Source organism: Papio anubis, chromosome 3, assembly GCF_008728515.1.
Source record: "Papio anubis isolate 15944 chromosome 3, Panubis1.0, whole genome shotgun sequence".
Taxonomy (NCBI): domain Eukaryota; kingdom Metazoa; phylum Chordata; class Mammalia; order Primates; family Cercopithecidae; genus Papio; species Papio anubis.
The window spans coordinates 134,374,539-134,399,984 of NC_044978.1; the positions used below are offsets into that span (position 1 = coordinate 134,374,539).

Here is a 25,446-nt window from a genome sequence, read left to right on the forward strand (position 1 = left end):
CCATCCTGGCTAATACGGTGAAACCCCGTCTCTACTAAAAATACAAAAAAACTAGCCGGGCGAGGTGGCGGGCGCCTGTAGTCCCAGCTACTCGGGAGGCTGAGGCAGGAGAATGGCGTAAACCCGGGAGGCGGAGCTTGCAGTGAGCTGAGATCCGGCCACTGCACTCCAGCCTGGGCAACAGAGCGAGACTCCGTCTCAAAAAAAAAAAAAAAGTCATAGAATATTAGACCTTGATGTTAGGGTACATAAAAGAGAAATTTGGCTAAATTTGCAACTGTGGAAAACAAAGAAAGTGTCAAGTAAAATCTGGAAGGTTAGGCTTAAAAAAATTTTTGAAACAAAGTATCATTTGAATACAAAAGGAATTACAGGTAGGCAAAATGAATTACAGATTATCGTGAATAATACCATCAACTTTACCCTCACTTTACAGCAAAAAGAATCACAGCCCAATAGATGACTTTACATCTTTGAGATTCCATAGAAATAACAAAAATGAGAGCATACCTGTTTGGGAAGTCATAAGGAAATAAATCAAAACTTCACTTTCAAAACTGTGCAAACTCACGTATATTTAAACATCTGGAAAAATGCTAGCAACCTTCAAAAGAAATGACTCTTAGTATTTGAGAAGTTTACCTGCAATATTACCAAAGGCCACACACACACACACAAAGAGAAGCTTAGTGGAGAAAGTTTTATTCTTCAGGCCAAAAAATATATGTATTTAAATCTTGGTTCAGCCACTTTCTTGTGTTATGGCCTTAAGCAATCTATATAATTTTTCTTCCTTTTTTTTTCTTTTTTAAATACCTGATTCTGTTTTGTTGCCCAGGCTTGAGGACAGTGGCATGATAATAGGTCTTTGTAACTGCAAAGTTCTAGACTCAATCGATCTTGCTGTTGAAACCTCTTGAGTAGCTGGGACTACAGGCCTGTGCCATGCCACCATGCCTGGCTTTTATAATTTTTTTTTTTTTTTTTTTTTGTAGAGACAGGGTCTTGCGATGTTGCCCAGGCTGCACCCAATCTCCTGGGCTCAAACAATCCCTCCTACCTTCACCTCCCCAAACTCTGGGATTAAGTGTGAACTACCAGGCCCAGCCAAGCTGTTTAATTTTTCAAACCCTCGTTTTTTATTCTTAAAACAATGTATGCCTTTCTGGCTCTTCTTGCAATGCATTCTTAGCAGAACGGGCTAGGTGATTTTCCTAACGTGAGTATCTGAATATCTTACATTCTGGTGATTTCTAAACTTCTTTTTTTTTGAGACTGAATCTGGCTCTGTCGCCCAGGCTGGAGTGCAGTGGCCGGATCTCAGCTCACTGCAAGCTCCACCTCCGGGTTCACGCCATTCTCCTGCCTCAGCCTCCCGAGTAGCTGGGACCACAGGCGCCCGCCACTTCGCCCGGCTAGTTTTTTGTATTTTTTAGTAGAGGCGGGGTTTCACCGTGTTAGCCAGGATGGTCTCGATTTCCTGACCTCGTGATCCACCCGTCTCGGCCTCCCAAAGTGCTGGGATTACAGGCTTGAGCCACCGCGCCCGGCCGATTTCTAAACTTCTTACCGGCCTGAAAGGTATTACAAGACCTAGGCCCTGTATTACTCTCTAACTTCCACTTGAAGCCTCTCCTGTCTGTTCCAGTCATCCAAGACTTCTCTGTGACCCACTAATGGACCAGGCTTATACACACTTTACATTTTAATTTTTATTTCAATAGATTTAGGGATGCAGGTGGTTTTTGGTTACATGGATGAATTGTATAGTGTGGAAATCTGAACTTTTTGCGTACCTATCACCTGAATAGTGTACATTGTACCCAATAGATAATTCTTCAAATCTCACTCCTCCTTGCACCATTCCTCCTTCTGAGTCTCCAGTGTCTATTATACCACTCTGCATGGCCCTACATATCCATAGCTTAGCTCCAGCTTATAAGTGAGAATATGCTATGTTTGGTTTTCTGTTCCTGAGTTACTTCACTTAAGATAGTGGCCTTCATTTCCATCCATGTTGTTGCAAAAGACATTATTTCATTCTTTTTTATGCATGAGTAGTATTCCATGGTATATATGCCACATTTTCTTTATCTACTCATCCGTTAATGGACACTTAGATTCATTCTGTATCTTTGCAATTTTGAATTGTGCTGTGATAAAAATATAAGTGCAGGTGTCTTTTTTACATAATGACTTATTTTTCTTTGTGTAGATACCCAGTAGTGGGATTGCTGGATGGGATGGTAGATCTACTTTTATATCTTTGAGAAGTCTTCATACTGTTTTTCATACAGGTTGTACTAATTTACATTCCCACCAATAGTATATAAGTGTTCCTTTTTTTGTTTTTAACCATATCTGTGTCAACGTCTAATTTTTTTGGCTTTTTAGTAATGACCGTTCTGACTGGGGCAAGATGGTATCTCAGTGTAGTTTTCTTTTGCGGGGATGGAGTCTCCCTCTGTGGCCCAGGCTGGAGTGCAGTGGTGTGATCTTGGCTCACTGCAAGCTCCGCCTCCCGAGTTCATACCATTCTCCTGCCTCAGACTCATGAGTAGCTGCGACTACAGGTACCCACCACCACTCCTGGCTAATTTTTTGTATTTTTTTTTAGTAGAGATGGGGTTTCAACGTGTTAGCAAGGATGGTCTCGATCTCCTGATCCCATGATCTCAGTGTAGTTTTAATTTGCATTTCCCTGATGGTTAGTGATGTTGAGCATTTTTTCATATACTTCTTGGCCATTTGTATATGAAAAATGTCTATTCATGTTGTTTGCCCACTTTTTAATTGGATTTTTTTTCTTTTTTTCTTGCTGATTTGTTTGAGTTCCTTGTAAATTCTCTATATTAGTCCTTTTTCAGATGTGTCATTTGGAAATATTTTTTCGCAGATACCTAAGAATATATTTAACAAGGGAGGTGAAAGATCTCTACAAGAAGAACTTCACAACACTGACGAAACAAATTGTAGATAACACAAACAAGTGGAAAAACATCTCATTCTCATGGATTAGAAGAATCATTATTGGGAAAATGAACATACTACCCAAAGCAATCTACAGATTAAATGTAATTTCTATCAAAATACCACCATCATTTTTTCACAGAATTAGAAAAAAACAATCCTAAAATTCATATGGAACCAAAAAGAGCCTGAATAGCCAAAGCAATTGTAAGCAAAAAGAACAAATCTGGAGGCATCACATTACCTTCCTTCAATTTACAAGGCTATAGTAGTCCAAACAATACGGTACTGGTGTAAAGTAGATTGGTACACAAATTGAAAAATAGAGAATCCAGAAATAACCCATATTATACAAAATTAAAAGGTGGGCTTTAACTTAAAAAAAAAAAAAAAAAAAGACATAAGAGCACATAACAAGTAGAGTTCAATTGTAAAAGCAAAGTCCAACATTATGGCCGGTATCATGGGTTTGAAGTTTCTCTGAATATACAGAAAATTCAAAAAAGAAAATCACAAAATGATTTTCTTTTTAAATCTCATTTGCTTGTGTTATTTAACACTTTTCTTGTTCCTGCTATGTTAACATTATTAAAATCTTCACACCTGTAATCCCAGCACTTTGGGAGGCCAAAGTGGGCAGATCATGAGGTCAGAAGTTCAAGACCAGCCTGGCCAACATGGTGAAACCCCATCTCTACTAAAAATACAAAAAAAAAAAAAAAAAAAAATTAGCCGGGCGTGGTTGTGCACACCTGTAATCCCAGGTACTCTGGAGGCTGAAGCAGGAGAATTGCTTAAACCAGGGGACAGAGGTTGCAGTGAGCCAGATCGCACCCCTGCACTCCAGCCTGTGCGACAGAGCAAGACTCCATCTCAAAAAACAAAAACAAACAAACAAAAACTCATGGACTTTCATTATTATTTCTTTATTATGTGGGGCTATCTAGCGTTCTTATTTACCAGGAGATGAGAAACTATTTTTGCTTAGTTATCACTCTACTTCTACATTCTGCTAATTTATCAAATGTCTGAAATGCATAATTGCACCCTCTTATATTTGGAGTATCATCATTAGTGTTGATTAATTGCTGGATTTCTTTTTTTACCTGATTCCTACATATGACTATTGGTGCTAAACAGTTTTTTCTATTCCTAGTACAGAACTACTTTTGGTACTACTTGTTTACTTACAGATCCCTGGCTCTACAGAGAGAAAGAAATACATGACTACAGTTTATAAACATACGTATAATAAGAAAAACAAAATACCCATATATAAACTATAAAACCAATATAAATTAACAATTTTCTACTCAATTTATAGTTTTTTATTAGCAGTACCTTTTTATATCCTTAATTTTTTCTTTTCTAGGATAAAAGCTAACCTTCAACAGTCTCAAATTATTCTGTTTAGCCGTACTGATTACTTTTTCTTCATGCTTATATTGCCAGAGATTACCTAGGGAGAAGCCATCTAAGTAGCTTTCCTTATCTAGCCTTTGAAAACAGTGAATTTTTTTCTTAGGTGAATTTTGTTTTCTCGGCAACAAAAGGATTGTCCCAGAAACATCCTGTTTTATGTCTTTCTTCTTTTCTTTCTTTCTTTCTTTTCCCTTTCTCTAATAAGTAAAGGACTTTGATTTTTATTAACATTATTTATTAATAGATATTAGGCAGCAAGTATCCAGCCGCTAGGATTGACCAATATCAGTGCTAGCTGCCGGCAAAAGGACTGTTGCTGCTATTGGTATCTTTTAGGGAGAGATCTGGAAAAGACGTTTTTAGGTTTATGCATTCACCATTGATTATTTTCTGTAACATATCATGTTGCTGCATCTACTCTTCTTTTATTATGAGGTTTCACCAGCTTCAAAGATTCTCCTCTACAGTAACAAGAAAGTTGCTTTGTAAGCACAATATCAAAGGAAGGCAATTTAAAATAAGTAGAGTTAGGAAACAATTCATCTAGACCAGTGGCAAATGAAACCCTGCTAGTCCAAGTGTCAAGTGTTACCTGCAAAAGGAGAATAAAATGAGAACAATGTAGTGAATTTTCCAAATTTAGTTCATTCACTTTATTGATGTTGCCATCTTATATGAAATGTTAGAATAGCAGTGGCAGAGATTTTAATACTTCCTTATTAAAAAATTAAATATTTTAAAATTTTATTTCAAGTTGTGGGTGAATGTATTAACTGTCAGAATTCAAAAAGGGATTGAACAACCACCTTGAAAACATCATGTATGCCTCTGGATCTCAGGAACTACTGGAAACAGGAACAAGATGACCTACCTATGACATTTTTTAATTTTTCAAGTAGGCTTAGACTGTTCTTGACTACACAATGAAATCCATAGCCCCTGTGATGACAGTGTTTTGCATCTTGCAGTATGTATCACCAGATAGAGAATTTTTTTTTTTCATTTCTGGGATGGGACTTTGGTCACCAAGTTCGGTTAAGATGGCCATCTTGGACCATTCACCAAGGAGAAGGAGTTTGGCTCATGTAAGAATCTGGTAGCTCCCTTTATAGCTAGGTGGATTGGGTAGGGTGGTTCCAATTAAAAAGGAGGAATGCTGTGACAACCTTGTTCTAGAAGTTTACAATGTCTAAGATGTCCTCACTTGGTATAATAAAAAATAGTAGTCATGTGCCAGACATTTATTTATTTCCTTTGTTCTGTCCTTCACTGCTTTCTAAGTCTTGTTGGTTGTATTGGTTTGTCAGGGCTGCCATAAAAAGTACTATAGACTGGGTGGCTTAAACAACAGAAATTTGTTTTCTCACAGTTCTGGAAGCTGGACGTCCAAGATCAAGGTGATGGCCAGTTTGGTTTCTCCTGAGGCCTCTCTCCTTGGCTTGCAAATGGCCTATCTTCCTTCCCTCTGTGAATTCATGTGTTTCGTCACATCTCTGTCTTCGTCACTATCTCTGTGTGCTGTCTGTGTCCTAATCTATTCTTATAAGAATGCCAGTCCCACTGGAGTGCCCATCCATATGAGCTTGTTTAACCTTTATTCTCTCTTTCAGGGCTCTGTCTCCAAATAGAGTCATATTCTAAGGTGCTGGGGGTTAGGATTTTTTATAAATTTTAGAAGGATACAATTAACTCCAATGAATTCAAAATCCAAATGTAAAATTATTTAGCCCAATTTGAAATTGGATAAATTACTGTGATTTCACTATAAAATGTATTTAATATATTATTGACTACCAGATTAAGATTCTCTCATTTGGATAGTGTGTTTGATAAACACTCATATCAGTATCTTCACAAAAATCTCCCTTTTAAAAACTTTTCTTTTTCCACAACTTCAATTATGTTTTGTTGTTGTTGTTATTTTAATTTTCTGTTTTGCATTTTTAGTATGACAGCTTATCTTTTGCTGCCTATATTTTCTCATTTTTTAATGTATATAGATAAGTAACTTACTCTCACTGGACTATCGCTGACACTGTATGGAACAGAGCTTCCAATAAACAAGTGATTTTATTTATAGTTTAAATTATTCATTACCTTCGTTTAGAGAAAGAAGCACTTAGATTTGGGTATACTGATCACCTTTCAAACCATGGTAGGCGCACTATTCATGGATCACACGTGTTTTTACAGTTTAATAATGTTTAATTTGAATGGTTAAAGAAGAAGTGGTTTATTTAAAAGTCCCAGTGTCCTTACTTTTAATCCCAAGGACTAAAGTGTTCACTATCCATTTGAAAATATCATTAGCTTTCCGTAATGATATTTTAGTTTATGATGATGTTTTAGTTTAGTTTAAACTACTTTAACTACAAATTATGCTAACATTCGCATTAGCTGAAAAGTGACCTGAGATGGCATGGCATCATTTAGTATTTAGGCTGGTTTTTTGATGTTTTTGATGTTCTGGTTTTTTTTGTACATTTGTTATTTCCTTGTTAGTCTCTAAATAGAAGTTCTTACTTCTTTAAATATACTTATCACCATTTATATATATACAAATATGCAAATCAGGACTTTATTCCTTCCTCAGCAATTCCTCCCTCTGCACCTCAGCACATTACCATCTCTTCTCAAGACTTCTCAGTGTAGCCTTCGAGTTTATTTTGCTGTTTGCCCTCTTGAAAATAGAATAGGAAACATAATCTCAGTTCTGATATATTATAGTATAATGCAAGTCAATAATTAATTTTAATCTAATTAATATAGATTGTTTTCCTGCCCATTATTCCTAATGTAAAACAAATAATTGGAAAATGGTGGCCAAATTTTCACTTCCAAGCATGGTCTAAATTAATATTTCACAGTTGTCACAATATACAAAATTTGTTTGAAAAACAATTCATTAAATGTGTTAGAAGAATGTTACTTACATTTGAAATATAAATATTAGAAAAAGTAACTGAAGTTTCATTTCACAGACTTCTATTTGAAAAACTTGTATATACTTTTTGTGTTTTTGCAATGAACAAATTCCTTTTTAATATCACCAAAGAAGTTTTTATTCAAATAAACACTTACCTGTATTTCTCATATCAAGAAATCATTTCCTGACTTCTAATATCTTTCATATCTGCCCATATGTACTTCCATTTAATTATAAGTTACATACATATCACTAAAAAGAAAAAAAATGAATGTGCAGATAATTGGAAAAGTTAAGAATTTTTGGAATAAGTCTTGGAAGTTTTTATTGAACTGATAATTTTAAAGTCCATAGGTGTCAAATAATTTCTGAGATTCAGTTAAAACTTTTCATTCTGATTTGGAATTTATTTTTGCTTCATGGCTTCCACGTATGAGGATTTCCTCATTTACTCAGTGTTTTGGTTTCTAATTGTTGGTTTTGATTTTTCTTCAGGATGTTTTGAATAATTTGGGATCTTGTGAACTGGATGAAGATGATCTAATGCTTGATCTTGAATTTTTAGAGGAACAGAATCTTCACCCTTCTGGTAGGTGTTAAAGAGATGAATAATATCATACAACTCCTACCCTGGTCAGTAGCTTTCACTGATAGCCTAAACGCTGTTAAGGCTGCCCTCAGTCTTTTCAGGCCTCGGTTTTTATAGTCTATAGCAAAGAACATGCTAGGTACCATGGAGACCTAATTTGGGTGCCTTAAATGATTTTAAAGTCTTTTATGGAAATATAAATCCAGTTGGAAGATAATTATAAATAAAAACTCTACAAAAAATATTTCCAAAATAGGAAATATTCTAGTTAAATATGTAACAAAAAGTTTCATATTTTCTTCTGTTTTGTGGAAGAAAGCAATAATTATAATCTCACTTTTCATTTATTTTATGTAACCAAATGGAAGTTTGGTGGATCCAAGAATTACTGTTCCACATCTTAGCCACTTCCTACATAGGTTAATGTTGATGCAATAAGATTGACCTCAAAAGTAATACTTACCAGTAGCACTCACAAACACACACTCATAAACATATACACACACACACAGTTTTACAGGAGGTAAATAAGTTTGTGTTGAATGACTTGAGGGAGCCTGATATATTTGTAATAATTTAAATTTATGTTAAAGCATAAAATGTTATGTCTTCAAATTCCAGAATTACTCTCTTTAAAGTAGGTTATAGGAATTATTGGTTGTCCATTCAAATGTACATATTTGACAGCAAAGGTAAACTTTTACACTTACTTTTTTTGTTCCTAATAATCCCTTTAACATAGTCATTTTCTAATGGATATAGCATTAAACTAAAGCTTTAGAACCTTGGGACCTGCTGCATACATTTTAGAAAATCAGTCTCTTATATGGTACTTGTCTTTATTTTTAACTCATGGAAATTAGACATAACCTCTGTAGTTATTTTTAGTTGTAAAACTTCATGATGAATTTTTGTTTATGTAGTATATTTGGTTAATTAATAACATCATATTAACAATTGTCAAAAGAAGGCAATAACAATGTTGATATTTTCTTACACTCTATTTTGACTAATACTAAACAAGAAACTGCATTTGAAATTTTTTCAGTTGAATACCAGTTTAGGATAAAAATTTCTTGGTACATTTTTCCTGTAGTCGATTTGACAGATATCCTTCTAAAAATGTAGATTTTCACACTTTTATGCAGATGGTTTTTACAACTTAGATCCAACAGCTTAACTTCTGGATATCTAATTCTATGATACTGGCAAAAGACAAAATAGTACATGCATATAACTATTCACTGCAAAATATTTATAATGGAAAAATATTGGAAGCACCTGAAATGCCCATCAATAGGATACTTGTTGAATATGCAATGGTATACCAAACAGTCATTAAAAAGAATGAGGACAGTATCCAAATCTCTATGGCATTATTGTAAGGATGTATTATTTTGTTTTGTTTGTGTTTTGTTTTGTTTTGTTTTGTTTGAGACAAGGTCTGGCTCCGTTGCCCAGGCTGGTGTCCAGTGGCGTGATCTCAGCTCACCACAACCTCTGCCTCCTGGGCTCAAGTGATTCTCCCATGTCAGCCTCCCAAGTAGCTGAGACTGTAAGTGCATACCACCATGTCCAATTTTTGTATTTTTAGTAGAGACAGGGTTTCACCATGTTGCCCAGGCTGGTCTTGAACTCTTGGGCTCAAGAGATCCACTTGCCTCAGTCTCCCAAAGTGCAGGGATTACAAGTTTGAGTCACCATGCCCACCTGACTGTAAAGATGTATTGTTGATAGAGTACTTTTCTTTTCAAGGATGGATTAGATGGGGAATACCAAAACCAAACCCATTGATCAATTCTCTAACATCACAAAAAGTGTAATAACTATATACTTTGCCTCTCTTGATGCAATGCTGACTGAAGTACAACAGCAGAACCTCTGAAGTGTTCTTGTCCTCTTCCCTCCTTCCTATCCCCCTCTCAGAAGAAATAATCCATTCAAATAGTTCAAACTTCAATTTTACAGGAATTATTGGAATGGGTGGGGAGAAAATGTTAAATGTCATGAAAAGATTGTGGGCAACCAAATATAGGATTTGGAGATTCTGCAAGATTAATGGTCTGGTTTCTTCAAAAGATAAATGGCATAACAAAATAGGAGGAGTGGGAGTTGTAGGTTAAAAGAGGCAAATGCAATTGACATTCTTGTTGATATACTTATTTGAAATATATAAACTTTTTCTATAAAGTTGTTTCTGAGTTAATCAGAGAAATTAGAGGATTGACTGTTATAGTTAATTTTAATGGGTGTTGTAATGGTATTTTGTTTTGTTTTGTTTTGTTTTTTCAGGAAAACTTTTTATAAAGATATATGTGGTGGTACCAATATGGTATATGGACTTTACCAACAAGTATGAGTAAGGAAATAGGTGAAACAAAGTAGACAAATTCTTAAAAATTATCAAAGCTAGGCAATAGTTGCATGGGGTGAAAAGTTCACGAATTAATTATAATATTATCTCTATTTTGTGTATTTTTGAAGATTTTTGTAGTAAAAAATAAAACAAAGCAACAATTAGAAAACACTACTGTTAACATAGCAGTCTCAGTTATGTTTGGTAGTCAACCATGATGACGAGAAAAGAATGATTTAAATATCTGAAGACTTATTTCAGTGTGTTTACTTGGGGACAAAATCAACCTCTTTAAACTTTAATCTCTCCTTTACAAAGTAATAATACTACTGTGTACTTCATTAATTTATTTTAAATAAAAATGATGTAATTTTTCCAATGAATCTCCTGAGTCTACTTTAAGGTGTAGGTTGCTTAGTTAAAGCTCAAACCAGGGTACTTGATAAATCAACTGAGTTATATAAATTGTTCACAAGATAAATGGTATTAGTTTGCACATTTGAAGTGCATTTCTAGTAGATAAAATATTACTTAGAGTGACTTTGGATTGTTTAACGTCACTTAATAAAATGTCTTTTGAAAACGTATTTCATTTTAGATTCCACGTTATGTGGTTTTTGAAAAGCAGCAAACATATGTTTATATACTTTAGCTGGGAAAGAAGAATTTCCAGTGAAATGGGTTTTATACAATTTATTTTATTTATTAGGCAACATAATTAAAGACCTTCCCTGATTATAAGAAGCTCATAATTGATAGTTGATATTGATAAAAAGCACAATTAGTGTTAAACATTCAAAAATGATGGTTTTAATAAAAGAAAAGCGATTTTTCAAAAGTAGGAAAAGTGAAATAATGATATCATTATATTCCACTGCTTATATTACTGAAAATCATTAAAGGGGTTGAAAAAATACTTCTTAAAGACAATGCATATGAATTTTTGGCTACAGAGTCTTATTAGAGTAGTTTATAGTAGGGCTTACTATAATGGCCAAGATTAACTTTTTAAAAGACCTTAGAAGACAAGATTAAAATGGCAGATGGGAGGAAGGACTAGCTTTCAGCTCCTGCTTGGATGAACAGAGCAGGGTGTGGAGACTCACATCATGAACTTTTGCTCCAAGAACTACCACAGGAATATACCAGGAAAGCCGAGAGAATCCACAGACCTTTGAAGGAATTCAATCACCGCTGCAGGCTCCCTGAGATGAGTCTGCTTGCTTTCTCAATGGGAGGCTCGTGGTCCTGGGCAAGTTCTCAGTTCTGGTCACTGGTTGCTTGGAAAATAGACTCAGTGCTGTTGTGGAGGCACAATGGGAGTGAGATAGGCCCTTAAGACGGCGGGCTGCATGGGAGTGGGGTGAGGCATGTGACTGACAGCTTTCCCCAACTTCCCTGGCAAGCTATATGACTCAGCAGAGGCAGCCATAATCCCCCTGGGAATATAACTCCACCGGACTGGGAACCACACCCCGCTTCCCCATAAAAGTCACAGCAAGACCTGCTGCCCAAGGAGAGGCTGAGTTCAGAAATGCCTATCCCTGCCCCTACCTGGTGGTCTTTCTCTATCCTACCTGGTGGCCTAAGATAAAGGTTATAATCTCTTGGGTGCTCTGTGGCCCTGCCCATGGCCTGAGAAACTTGAGTACTTAACCAGGTGTCCCTAGGCAAGTTTGCATCCTCTCTACAGGACTGCAGTTGATACGCTCTTGAAAGTGTTACAATCTTTTCCAGACAAACAAATGCTGAAATAACTCGCCACTACCAAGCCAGCACTACAAGAACTGCCAAAAGGAGCTCTAAATCTTGAAACAAAATTTCAAAATACACCAAAAGAGAACCTCCTTAAAGCATAAATCTCACTGAACCTATACAACAGTAACAAAATGAAAAAAAAAAAGTATGCAGGCAACAAATAGCACGATGAATAGAATAGTACCTCATGTCTCAATACTAACATTGAATGTAAATAGCCTAAATGCTCCACTGAAAAGAGACAGAGTGGCAGAATGGGTAATAATTCGCTAACCAAGTTTGTTCTGTTTTCAGGAGGTTCACCTAACACTTAAGAATTCACATAAACTTAACATAAAGGGGTGGAAAAAGATATTCCATGCAAATGGACAACAAAAGTGAGCAGGAGTAGCTTTAAAGCAACAGCAGTTAAAAAGATCAAAGAGGAACATTATATAATGATAAGAGGAGTAGTCCAATAGGAAAATATTACAATTCTACATATATATGCACCTAACACTGGAGCTCCCAAATTTAGAAAACAATTACTGTTAAACCTAAGAAATGAGATAGATGGCAACACAATAATGGTGGGGGACTGCAATACTTCACTGACAGCACTAGACAGGTCATCAAGACAGAAAGTCAACAAAGAAACAATGGACTTAAACTATACTCTGCAACAAATAGACTTAACAGATATTTACAGAACATTCTACCCAAGAACTGCAGAATATACATTGTATTCATCAACACATGGAACATTCTCCAGGACAGACCATATGACAGGCCACTAAACAAGTCTCAGTAAATTTAAGAAAGTCGAAAATATTTCAAGTATTCCTTCAGACCACAATGGAATAAAATTGGAAATCAACTCCAAAAGGAACCTTCGAAACCATGCAAATACATGGAAATTAAATAACCTGCTTCTGAATGATCATTGGATGAACAATGATATCAAGAAGGAACTTAAAAAATTATTTGAACTGAATGATGATAGTGATACAACCTATCAAAACCTCTGGGATACAGTAAAAGCAGTGCTAAGAGGAAATTTCAGAGAATTAAATGCCTATGTCAAAAATTCTGAAAGAGCACAAATAGGCAATCTAAGGTCATACATCACAGAACTGGAGAAACAAGAACAAACCAAACACAAACCCAACAGAAGAAAAGAAATAATGAAGTTCAGAGCAGAACTAAATGAAATTGAAACAACAACAAAAAAATAAATAAATAAAGATAAATGAATCGAAAAGCTTGTTCTTTGAAAAAAATAAATAATATTGATATACCATGAGCGAGATTAACCTAGAAAAGAGGAGAGAAGATCCAAGTAATCTCAATTAGAAACAAAATGGGAGGCATTACAACTGATACCACAGAAATACAAAAGATTATTCAAAGCTACTATGAACACATTTACACACATAAACTAGTCGAGACGGATAAATTCCTGGAAATGTATGACCCTCTTAGATTAAACCAGGAGGATATAAAATCTCTGAACAGACCAATAACAAGCAGCCAGCTTGAAATGATGTTTTAAAAAACTGTCAACAAAAAAAGTTTAGGACCAGATGGATTCACAAATGAATTCTATCAGACATTCAAAGAAGAATTGGTCCCAATCCTGTTGACACTATTCTGAAAGATAGAGAAAGAGAGAATCCTCCTTAAATCATTCTATGAAGCCAGTATCACCCTAATACCAAAACCAGGGAAAGACATAACAAAAAAAGAAAACTACAGACAAATATCCCTGATGAACATAGACGCAGAAATTCTCAACAAAATACTAGAGAACTGAGTCCAACAGTATATCAAAAAGATAATCCACCATGATCAAGTAGTTTTCATATGAGGGATGCAGGAATGGTTTAACAGATGTAAGTCAATAAAACTGACATACAACAAAAACAGAATTAAAAACACATATCACATGATCATCTCAATAGACTTAGAAAAAGCCTTTGACAAAATCCAGCATCCCTTTATGATTAAAATCCTCAGCAAAATTGGCCTAGAAGGGACATACCTTAAGGTAATAAAAGCCATCTATGACAGACCTAGAGACAACATTATACTGAATGGGGAAAAGTTGAAAGCATTCTCCCTGAGAACTGGAACAAGACACAGATACTCACTTTCACTATTACTATTCAACATGGTACTGGAAGTCATAGCCAGAGCAATCAGACAAGAGAAAGATACAGAGTATCCAAATCAGTAAAGAGGAAGTCAAACTGTCACCATTTGCTGAAGACATGATCATATATCTAGAAAACCCTAAAGACTCATCCAAAAACCTCCTGGTAAATGAATTCAGCAAAGTTTCAGGATACCAAATTAATGTACACACATCAGTAGCCCTTCTGTACACCAACAGTTACCAACCTGAGAATCAAATCAAGAACTCAACCCCTTTCACAATAGCTGAAAAAACATAAAGTAACATACTTAGGAATATACCTAACTAAGGACATGAAAGACCTCTACAAGGAAAACTACAAAGCAATGATGAAAGAAATCATCAATGACACAAACAAATGGAAACACATCCCATGCTCATGGATGCGTAGAACCATTATTGTGAAAATGATCATACTGCCAAAAGCAATCTACAAATTCAGTGCAATTCCCATCAAAATACCACCATTATTCTTTGCAGAATTAGAAAGAAAAAAAACCCTAAAATTCATATGGAGCCATAAAAGAGCCCACATAGCCAATGCAAGACTAAGCAAGCAAATCTGGAGGCACATTACCCAACTTCAAATTATAAGGCCATAGTCACCAAAACAGCATGGTACTGGTATAAAAATGATATGGGGTGTGAATGTTTAGTTTTTGCCACTTGTATTGAAAAATTTGAATAGTTTCATAAATCTTTTTAATGAAGAGTCCCAAATTAATATATATACTTCCTAAAAGGAGTGGTAGTACAAATAATAGTACAAATAAAATATGTTTTATACTGCAGTAAGTGGATATTATTATTTTTATGAAAGCCAGAAAGAACAATTTCAATGAAAGAATGGTATGTGAATTCAAAGTGAGCTCCCAAAAGGAGATAGCCTTGAGAGAAAAAATATTTAAAAATAAAATTAAAAATTAAAATAATTTACCATGATCTTGGCATTATCTAATTTTATTGTTTTAAATTCTAATATAAAGGCTAGGATTTTCAGTTTAAAATGTTTTAGATTTAAAGGATTTTTAAATTATATTTTCTTGAGTTTCTGGACAATATTTTCTGGAAACTTTTTTTGTGAAATAATTAATACACATTATGTTTCAAACACAGGATTATAAACTTTTTAATACCAGACATTTCTATTTTATTGTGGTAAAATATTATATTTATTGCTTCTCCTTTTAAGAAATAATTTATAAAGCATATGTGATCACGCACAGTGATTTTGTGTTAGAAAATATGAGATGCTAGCATTTATACCTTGATAAACTAAAAAGTATATTAGTGACTCTTCACACTTATCTGCCCTCACTTTCTTATTCATGTTTGTATAGTATTGTTTCTGTCACAAATTGAGGCATGCAATATGTTAGCAATGAGGTTCGTTAGATAAACCTCAGCATATTTTTTTAAAAAGGGGTTTTAATGATATTTACTAGCATTTAATATTTCAAAGACTTGACCTTGAAACATTCAAGGTCAATATTTCAAGTAAGTTTCCTTGAAGTTTTCTTCACAGTGAAGTATATGTTATGAACTATACAATTTGTCAAAGGAAAAATTCCAGCAATACATTTTTGTTTGTTTTTCTTTATGTAGTTTCACATTTATGTTTTTAAGATATTTTTCTATTCACTTATGCATCTTCCAAAATATTTATAACACAGATAAAATAATAATCATTTAAGGAAAACAAAGTAACCAGAATATGAAAAATAATAAGATGAGGCTATGGATAAGATTAAGGCACAAGTAGTTTACTAGTATTTTGATGGTGAATTGAAAATGTTATTTTGAGTGTCCTATTAGCATGTATGAAGAAAGAAGTTCAATCAGTTGAACAATCAAAATATATGCCATCAATCTTCAATCCGTGAATGCATTTTTTTAAATAAAAGAATTCTTGTTCCTAAGAACTGAAATATATTTTGCTCACATGTCTTCATAAGGTGCACATGATTTGAATTGGGAATAATTTCCTCAGCAACCCCCTTCAGTACAAGCTGAGACATCATGCTGCCAGTTCAGTATAAACAGTTCTAAATGGTACCACATCAGTGTGGCAAAAGCTTGGAGCCTTATAAGGAACCTACTTAATCCAAAAATAAAATTGATTAACTTTTTTTTATACTTTGTATTCCTCAAATAATTTCAATATGGAAATTAGGTAAAGTAAATATTGTCAAGAATTTTAGTCAGACAGAAAGTAATTAGAATAAAGCTTAATAAAATATCAGATATTAAGCAATGTTATTTCCTGATGAATCCTCTGAAATGAACCATTGATGAAAGGTAACCATTGGGCAACAAATAAGGCAATTTTGCAAATGGCTGTTATCAAATAACTGGTTAAATATTAGGCAGTGCATATTCTAAATAAGAATTTGGGTTTGTGTTTTGGAATACTTAATCTTTAGCTATTTATTCCGTGGTAAACTAAATAAGGTCATGTTCCATTTTGGCTACTCATAGGATTATCTTCACAGTGGCAGAAGCTGATGGGTAATATGCACCTGGATAATGCCAGTGATGCATCATAATTAAGTGAGTTAAAGTTAAAAGAGGGCTAAAACACATTTTAGTGTTACCCGTTTAGAGTATATTACTTACAATACAGTTTCTTCAACTCTTACCCTGACTCTTGTGTTAGTACTGAGGTAGGTTGTACATAATCACTGGCAATTTGTAGCTGGAAATCTCAGTTGATGTGAGTAGAGCTAGCAGGGGCTTCAGGGTGGTGAAATGGAGAGAAGATGAAAAGATACAAACTTTCAGTTGCAAGATGAGCACATTCTGAGGGTCTAATATACAGCAGGAATGGTGAGGGAAGAGTTAATTAATTTGTGGCTATCACTGCACAATATGTGTGTATATCAAATCATTACCTTTTTTACCTTGATTATATTCAATCTTATTTATCAATTAAATATTTTAAAATTCATAAAGTTAAAAAGAGGTTGATGGAAAGGAAAATTGAACGCCTATAATGAGCCAGTCTCTTTTTGTAGACCCTCTCAAGTTAATACTCACAATAACTCTCATAGAAAATTGCACCTTAATGATTCATGCAAAATAAAGAAACTACAAATTAATATCAAAAGAGAGCAGGCATTTTAAAGATAGGCATATCCAAGTTGGAATTCCAGCTCTGCCCCCAGTTGCTTTCAACAAATGATATTTCTGAGCTCAGTTTCCTCATTTGTAAAATGACAATAATTACATCTGTCTCAAAATATAATCTTATCTAAATGAGTGACATATTTATATGCAAAGTTCCATTCTTAGTTGCCTAAAATACGGTAAGAGCCCGTTACAAGTTGGTTACCATTCTTGAAATTTTAGATAGTTTTAATTCCTTGTTAAAGACTTTGTCCCATTATTGGTTATTTTTTGTAGACCTTAGGGTCTTAATGTTTTATCATTGTTATAAATTATTTTTAAATATACTTTCTGATTTAAATTTTATTTAAATTTTATGTAACATTTTAAGTGATAATTTACTAGTACTAAATATTCAAAAATCAATTAAGACACTTTGTTTATAATAGGTGGTATATTTCTTTGTGTTAAAACCAATTCATTTGCCATAAAAAAGAATGAGTTCATGTTCTTTGCAGGGACATGGATGAAGCTGAAAATCATTATTCTTAGCAAACTAACACAGCAACAGAAAACCAAACACTGCATGCTCTCACTCATAAGTGGGAGTTGAACAATGAGAGTACGTGGACATAGGGAGGGGAACATCATACACCAGGGCCTGTCAGGGGGTGGGGGAACAAGAGGAGGGAGAGCATTAGGACAAACACCTAATGCATGCAGTGCTTAAAACCTAGATGGTGGGTTGATGGGCGCAGCAAACCACCATGGCACATGTACACCTATGTGACAAACCTGCACCTTCTGCGCATGTATCCCAGAACTTAACGTATAATAAATATTAAAAAATTTTTAAAAAATGCATTTAAATGCGTGAACTTTTTTTTTCTGATTGTTAGTCAAATGTCCAAATTGCCATAGCATATTTAAAATAGAAATTTATATGAAAAAGAATAAATTTCTATTTTAAATACCTTAAAAATTATTAACCATTAATATTAACCATTAATCATTAATACTCAAAGATAAATTATGACTGTTACTTTGTATTAAGGTTGATATTTACAATTTGCAGATGAGTTTTTAAATTAAAAATGTATTTCAATTATTTAATGTTTTTGGTTATAAAGGATGTAATGGTCATTTGGATGATAGAATGAAGACATTTTATGTTGTTTTGGTTACTTATTTAGTATATTAGATCTGAAAACACCTAGGGCAGTGTCTCTTGGTATATGTCCAAAGGAAAGTGGGGAAGTAATGGCCCAATGATATCAATTAGGAATTAATTAGGTAGTTGCTAAATTATTTTGAGTTTGATGAACAAGCAATATAAAAATTCTGCAGTGAGTTAGGAACTCCTCCTGTGCCTATTAATTAAGGAGGTAATTTTTATTATTAATTTTTAATGGATAATAGCACAGCAGAGCAGAGATGAACCCCAGTGGTTTTCCTAATATGAATGGTAATGTACGGAGAATTGCAACAACATTCACACAGGGAAAATTATAAAAATCAAGTTTAAGTTTCTACAAGCTCTGATGTGTCTTGGTCAGAAAAAGTGTGTGTAAAGTATTTTTAATCTGATTATATAAAACTAAGAAACATACAGCACTTAATTTTTGAAGTATAACGTAATGGTTAAAAATATGGATGCTGGCTCTGGAATTAGACAAATCTCAACCACCAGCCAGGCTATGTAAACTTGAGCAAGTTATTTAATTTTTTCAGCTTTTCTTCTTCATTTGAAAATGGGGGCGATGATATTATCTACCTCATAAATTGGTTGGAGAAACAGTAAGTTAAAGCATTATAGAATATTCAATCTCATGTCCAGCATATATATTTTTAAGAACTACTGCTAATACCATTTTAAAAATATGCTTGTAAAATATGATATACATGTAGGCCAGTCAGCATCTGATCCTGACAAATTTAGTGATCTTTCCAGTCTCTATTAGTGGAAAATCTTCACATTTTAAAATATAGAATTTCTCAAATTTTAAGAACAGAATGCCACAACACATGCAACTAATTTTTGTCATTATTTCTAAGCTTATAAAATTATATCACTAAATAAAATAATGGAATAATAAATAATATTTATTGAGTCTAGGTGCTAGTTTATGAGGTAAATTACATCAATTTCTCACTTGAGAAAATTGGAGCTTTGAGTGATAAAGCATTATAGGAATAAATATCTCAGCTAGACTCAAATATGGTATTTCTGACTCTAAGGCTCTGTGATTAGTCATTTTGATGCTGTTGATTAATAAAATTAATTCATATAAAGTGTTAAAATCACATGTTCACTGAAGCATTTGTTTTAAACTGACCTTTTGTTCTATTAGCTTTTTAAGTTATGGGCATCACTTAATATATATTTGTCTTTGACTTTACCTAAGAAGTTGAAATTAGCTATATTTATTTATTGAAGCATCTACATTTCACTGACCACTGGCCTAGGCACTTAGTTGTTTCAGGTTTTGCTTTAGCTTTAAGCTATAATTTCTAAGCATTTTGGATTATCTAATTTAATCCTCACAGCAACTCTCAGAAAGTGTTATCGTTCTCTCTTCATAGATGAAGGAAGGGAGACTCAGAAGAGCACTGTTATTTGTGCATGATTACAGAGCTATTCTTGGGTTTCAATTATGCCTGTGTGGCTGTGATACCCACTTACTGTTTCCACTATAAAAGCTCTCAATGATGTTTAGTTACTAGAAGGAGCAGTTATAATAGAGGTTCAAAATGTTCTATTACAATACAGTTTTGATAACACTTTAGTGAGGATGAAATTGTGATCTCAGTTGTCACTTTGTGTGTTTCATCAGCAGATCCTATTACTCTCTGCATTTCTGCTTTAAAATGGATAGGATACCTGTTATCTGTTTGGTTACCATTAGATGGCAATCTTGTTCTTATAATGATGATAGTAATCCTGTCATACATTTGTATTCAGCTTTATAGTTTACAAGATATTTCAAATATGTTACCTCATCAAATTATCACAGTAACGCTCTGAAATAGATGTTAATATACATCAAGTACAGTGGAGGGAGCAAATACTCTGGTTAAAGAACTTATTCAGCCAGTATTAACTTAGATCTTAACATTAAATGGCAGGTTCTTTTAACTGTTTTTCTAGACCTTGATGCTTCTAATTTTAAGTACAGTTCTAATATACTTGGTTATATGTTTTCCAAGGCCACTGAAAATCATAATAACATCTTAGAAGAGGAGAGAGAAGTTGCTTCAAGTAGGCATGCCGACTGTGGTGAAAAATAAGGACTCTTAGGCAAAAAGCAAAGGAAAAAGAAAAGGCAAAAAACTTTGAAGAGCGGACAAAGTCATATAGCAGAATAATGTGGGGTCATTTAATATAGGAACAGACATAATCATAGCAGCAGGGGATGAAGTATTACTGTATTAAATGTGGCACACCATTACTTTTTAAAAACTATTATTATAGTTCTGAATCATCAAGAAAAAATACATTCTGCATTATTCTGAGATAGGGAACTATATAATTCACTTTGGAAATATATCTAAACTCTTATTTATTCTTTAATTTATTGAATGAAAATAAATCCTCAGTTCTTCATATACTTTAATTATCCAGGAAGTATCATTTTATAATGATTCCCCATTGCAAAAATGTGAATATACCTTAAACTTTTTATATGCTTTTTTATGTTTTTTATATGCTTTTTATGTTTTTCCCTATATTCTTTCCCCAGTCTTCTTGCAAAAGACTACTTAGATATAAGGATAGCTGTGTGAAAGGCTTTCCTAATTGTCATCCTTGAAAAAGCAATAATTTATAGTCTATTAGTTGAGTATGGGGACCATGATATTCCTTAAACACAAGACTATTTAATTATCAATAATATATTTTTAGTGTAGATATTTCAAAATTTAATAGTTTTTATTAGCTGTTTTTGCTTGACCAATTTACAAATTGACCAATTGATCAATTCATTAGTTTGATACATTCTTTTACACTCCCATTTAAAACGTATTGAACTTATTAATTAAAATAGTAACATTCACCTGGGTGCATTCTTTTCATACTCTGTGTTAAATGGTATACTTAAGTGACCAAATAATGTTCTACCTGGGAGAGAATTTTAGAAGTAGAAGCTCCTCCTACTTCTTCTATGAATATTCATAGTTTTAAATGTTTTGTTCAGGGTAACATAGTTTGCTTGTAATAGAGAGATGACTCTTAAGTAAGAAATCGACTAGCTCCATGTAGTAAGACAATGGCAATTTTTTGATTTTTATGGTAGTTGCCAACAGACTAAATCATTTGTATTTCTTGATTTAAAAGTGCTTTTGCCTATCTATTTCACCTTTCAGACTTTGTTATATTTTTAAGAGGATTGCTTCAGCGACAAAGAAGGCTTTTAGATGTAACAGTTTTCAAAATCCAATCAACAATAGCTGAAAAATGTTTCTACATCCTGACTTAATGTAGTATTAAATGACAACAATTTTAATGAAGTCATAGTATTTACTTGTAACCTGCTATTGTAGCATTTCCTACTGGCATAAACTCTCTTCTGCTGCACAAAAGGGCAGTCAGTGGCCCAAGTTCATTACAGGATAAAGTCAAAAGAAAAGATTTATTTCATTTGGCATGGTTTTTCTGGAGCAATAAGAAAAGAAAATAGGTCTCTCAATATAAAATTTCATGGCCTTTTACAATTATGTGGTGACATCTCCATACAATTGCTTGAATAATACCAGCAACATCAACTGTCACTATCAAAATGAACAAGTAATTAAGAAAGCAAACGCTGGTCTTTCTTGTAAAGGAATAGAATATTTATGTATTTAAAGTTGTTCACCAACAAGAAAAATAACCACTGACATGAAACATAATTTCCTATGGTGCCTGAGGCAGAAAAGAGAAATAATAATGAAGATTCACACAGTTGCAACAAAGTAAGTTGTAATTGTGCATGCTAAAAACAATTACAGACTTTCTATTTATCAGGTCATATGATAGCCTCTTACCTCTTTTATTTATTTTCTGATTCTCTATCTTATTAATCACATTTTCTAAAAGCTTATGATGGAATTGGGAATCTCTTACTCTTATCAAGACCACATTTTCTATACCCTTACATCATAACGTGCTAGCATAAGCTAAAGAAGGCTAAGCCTTGGCTGGATAGTAGAATGATAGTAGATCTGATTGAAGCTGTAATAGTGTTAAATGCTGGCTCTCCAACCTTTTGATAAGACAGTGTTCAGTTTATTGTTTACTGAGGTGAGGGAATAACGCTACCTTGACTGAACTCTGGTAGTTTTCTGTAGAGGAAAGTACAAGGTAGGATTTACTGAGAATATGAATGTGGTTTAAGACAGATGTTTCAATTCAAGGGTTTGTTTGGAATTGGATAAAAATCATGATATAAGAGTTTAGAGTTGAAGGATTGGCGGAAACAGTGAGGAGAGGATTTTAACATGAAGAATTTAATGATTCTTAGGGGTTGAACTCTCTGTTGATGCTTTTTATTGAAAAATTGGTGGGTCTTTGGGGGAAAGTCAGTGATGTAAAGTTTTATGGAATTGTTAAGGTACACCAAAAAGACAATGAAATAGGAAAGTGATGTTAAAGTAGACAGTCTGCTGTTTGTGGGTTGGTGGTTTTTGGCCTCAGTCTCCCTACCGAGGGAGGCAGAAGGATAGAACATTTTTAACTAAAGGCATAATCAGTCCAGATTTTCACTAATGTTTGAGGTGTTACAATCATGTATCAGATTTCTGGGGCCCATTATCTCAAATGTCCATGAAAGCCAGTTTTTTCCTCTTGAATGACCTTTTCTTTGTTGGAGAACTTGACAGGGCAGCAGATGTGCAAAGTCATTTAAGACTCTGGAAATCACATCTTTGAACACAGTAACACAAATAGAAAGATTATGGTCAGGGTTTGTGTCCACTCATTGGCCAGTGGTCAAGAGTGCTCAATTCAACAACAGAATAAATTTCATCCCTATTCTGAAAAGCCCATAGAACCAGATACATGATTCTCCGGCACTTTGGGAGGCTGAGGCTGAAAGATTACTTGAGCCCAGGAGTTCAAGACTAGCCTCGGCAATATAGAGAGACCCCCATCTTTACAAAACATAAAAGAAATTATCCAAGCATGGTGGCATGCACCTGTAGTCCCAGCCACTTCGGAGGCTGAGGTAGGAGGATTGCTTACACCCAGGAAATTGAGGCTGCCATGAGTCATGATTGTACCACTGCACTCCAGCCTGGGCAACAGAGTGAGTCTCTCTCTCTCTCTCTCTCTGTCTCTCTCTCTCTTTTTCTATAGGAACAATGCCAAGTCATAGAAATGCTGTTTCAAAAACAGAAAAAAAAAAAACCCAAAAAACTAAACCAACAAACAAAAAAAACACCAGATATGGGATTCTTAACCAAATTACCTAATTTTCTGCTATCTTTATTTTTAGGCAGGCTACTTTGGGTAACATTACAGAAGCATCTTCAGCCTGTGTCTCAAATGGATATTCGGGACAAGGTTTAGATGGAAAGAAATCTCTCATGAACTAAAATATTTTCAAATTTGTCTCAAGTACAGTATACTCTCAGCAGCCTCAAAATGACAGGGTAAATAGAAGCATTACTGAGAGATGGATTAAATCAGCTTATCATTGTAAATTCCTCCATATTTGATGATGACTTGGGAAGTCTCTTTTGTTTTCTCCTTGTGAGATTTTGTCTACTTATTGAAAGGTCTAGTCTTTTCCATGTATCTTGGCATCAACAGTAACTTGGGCCTGCTCCCATATGTAGAGCATTCATAGATCAGAAAATAATTAAAATGTATATTATTTGGTGTAAATAATGATAAAAAATATTCAATGAAAATGGAAATAAAAATTGTAAATTTTACCAGGTGGTTTATTTATTTATTTATTTATTTATTTATTTAGAGATGGAGTCTTGTCTGTTGCCAGGCTGGAGTGCAGTGGCATGATCTCGGCTCACTGCAACGTCCACCTCCCGGGTTCAAACCATTCCCCTGCCTCAGCCTCCTGAGTAGCTGGGACTACAGGCACGTGCCACCACACCCGACTAATTTTTTGTATTTTAGTAGAGACAGGGTTTCACCATGTTGGCCAGGATGGTCTTGATCTCCTGACCTCGTGATCCCCCTGCCTCTGCCTCTCAAAGTGCTGGGAATACAAGCATGAGCCACTGCTCCTGTCCCCACCAGGTTGTTCTTTTTCTTTTTTAACCTCCGCCTCCTGAGATCAAGTGATTCTTCTGCCTCAACCTCCTGAGTAGCTGGGATTACAGGCATGAGCCACTATGCTCGGCTAACTTTTTTGTATTTTTCGTAGAGACAGGTTTTACCATGTTGGCTAGTCTGGTCTTGAACTCCTAACCTCAGGTGATACGCCCGCCTTGGCCTCCCAAAGTGCTGGGATTACAGGCGTGAGCCACCGCGCCAGGCCTAGGTGATTCTTTTTAATAACACATTTTAATGAATGAAATATTCACAGTATTTTATTTTTATATCCATGATATTGATATGTTAATAAGGTGTTTTAGCATTGATTAGCAACTTTTTTTTTCTTTAAAAAGGTACATAAAGTATGTGTCTTGCAAGTAATGCTGTCTTAGATCCAAAAATATATTTTAGATGAGAAATATACGAATCAAAAAAATCCGTAAGGGTGATTTATTAATTCATGTGTCACTGCTTTCATATCATGTCCATATAAAGAATTGTGAACAGCCTTCATTTCTCATTAGACATCCATAATAGAATCATGTTTGCTTCTTTGTCTTATTTTCAAAGGTAAAATATTTATCATCCTCAGTATACCGCTAACTACAATACTCATATTTCTTTACATGCATACATGAATTATATGGCAAACTTTATTGTTTTATGCCTATAGATGCATTTGTATGTGTAGATTTTGTCTAATCCCTACTTACTATGATCTTCACTATTCTCACATATAAAAGATACTACACTTGAGAGAAGCTTTGATTACTAAGAATTGCATTACTCATATTCTACATTTTTATGCCTCTGTGAAACTAGGAGAAGCCAACTTCAACCATCCCTTAGAATGTCTCCAAAGTCTACTTCCAATTCAGTCCTCTCTCCTGAT

At 34.3% G+C, this 25,446-nt stretch overlaps 1 protein-coding gene across 6 annotated transcripts in view; it reads left to right on the forward strand.

Moving 5' to 3' along the window:
- CCSER1 (coiled-coil serine rich protein 1) overlaps positions 1 to 25,446 on the forward strand; it is a 1,426,296-nt gene that overhangs the window by 245,975 nt on the left and 1,154,875 nt on the right. For all 6 annotated transcript variants that reach the window (XR_001902664.3, XM_017958858.3, XM_017958861.3 and 3 more), the window contains exon 4: positions 7,814 to 7,907. Coding sequence is in view for 5 of the 6 variants with exons in the window: in XM_017958858.3 (XP_017814347.2) it covers positions 7,814 to 7,907 (94 nt within the window). In the remaining variant the exon portion in view is untranslated. The remainder of the gene's footprint in view (positions 1 to 7,813; positions 7,908 to 25,446) is intronic.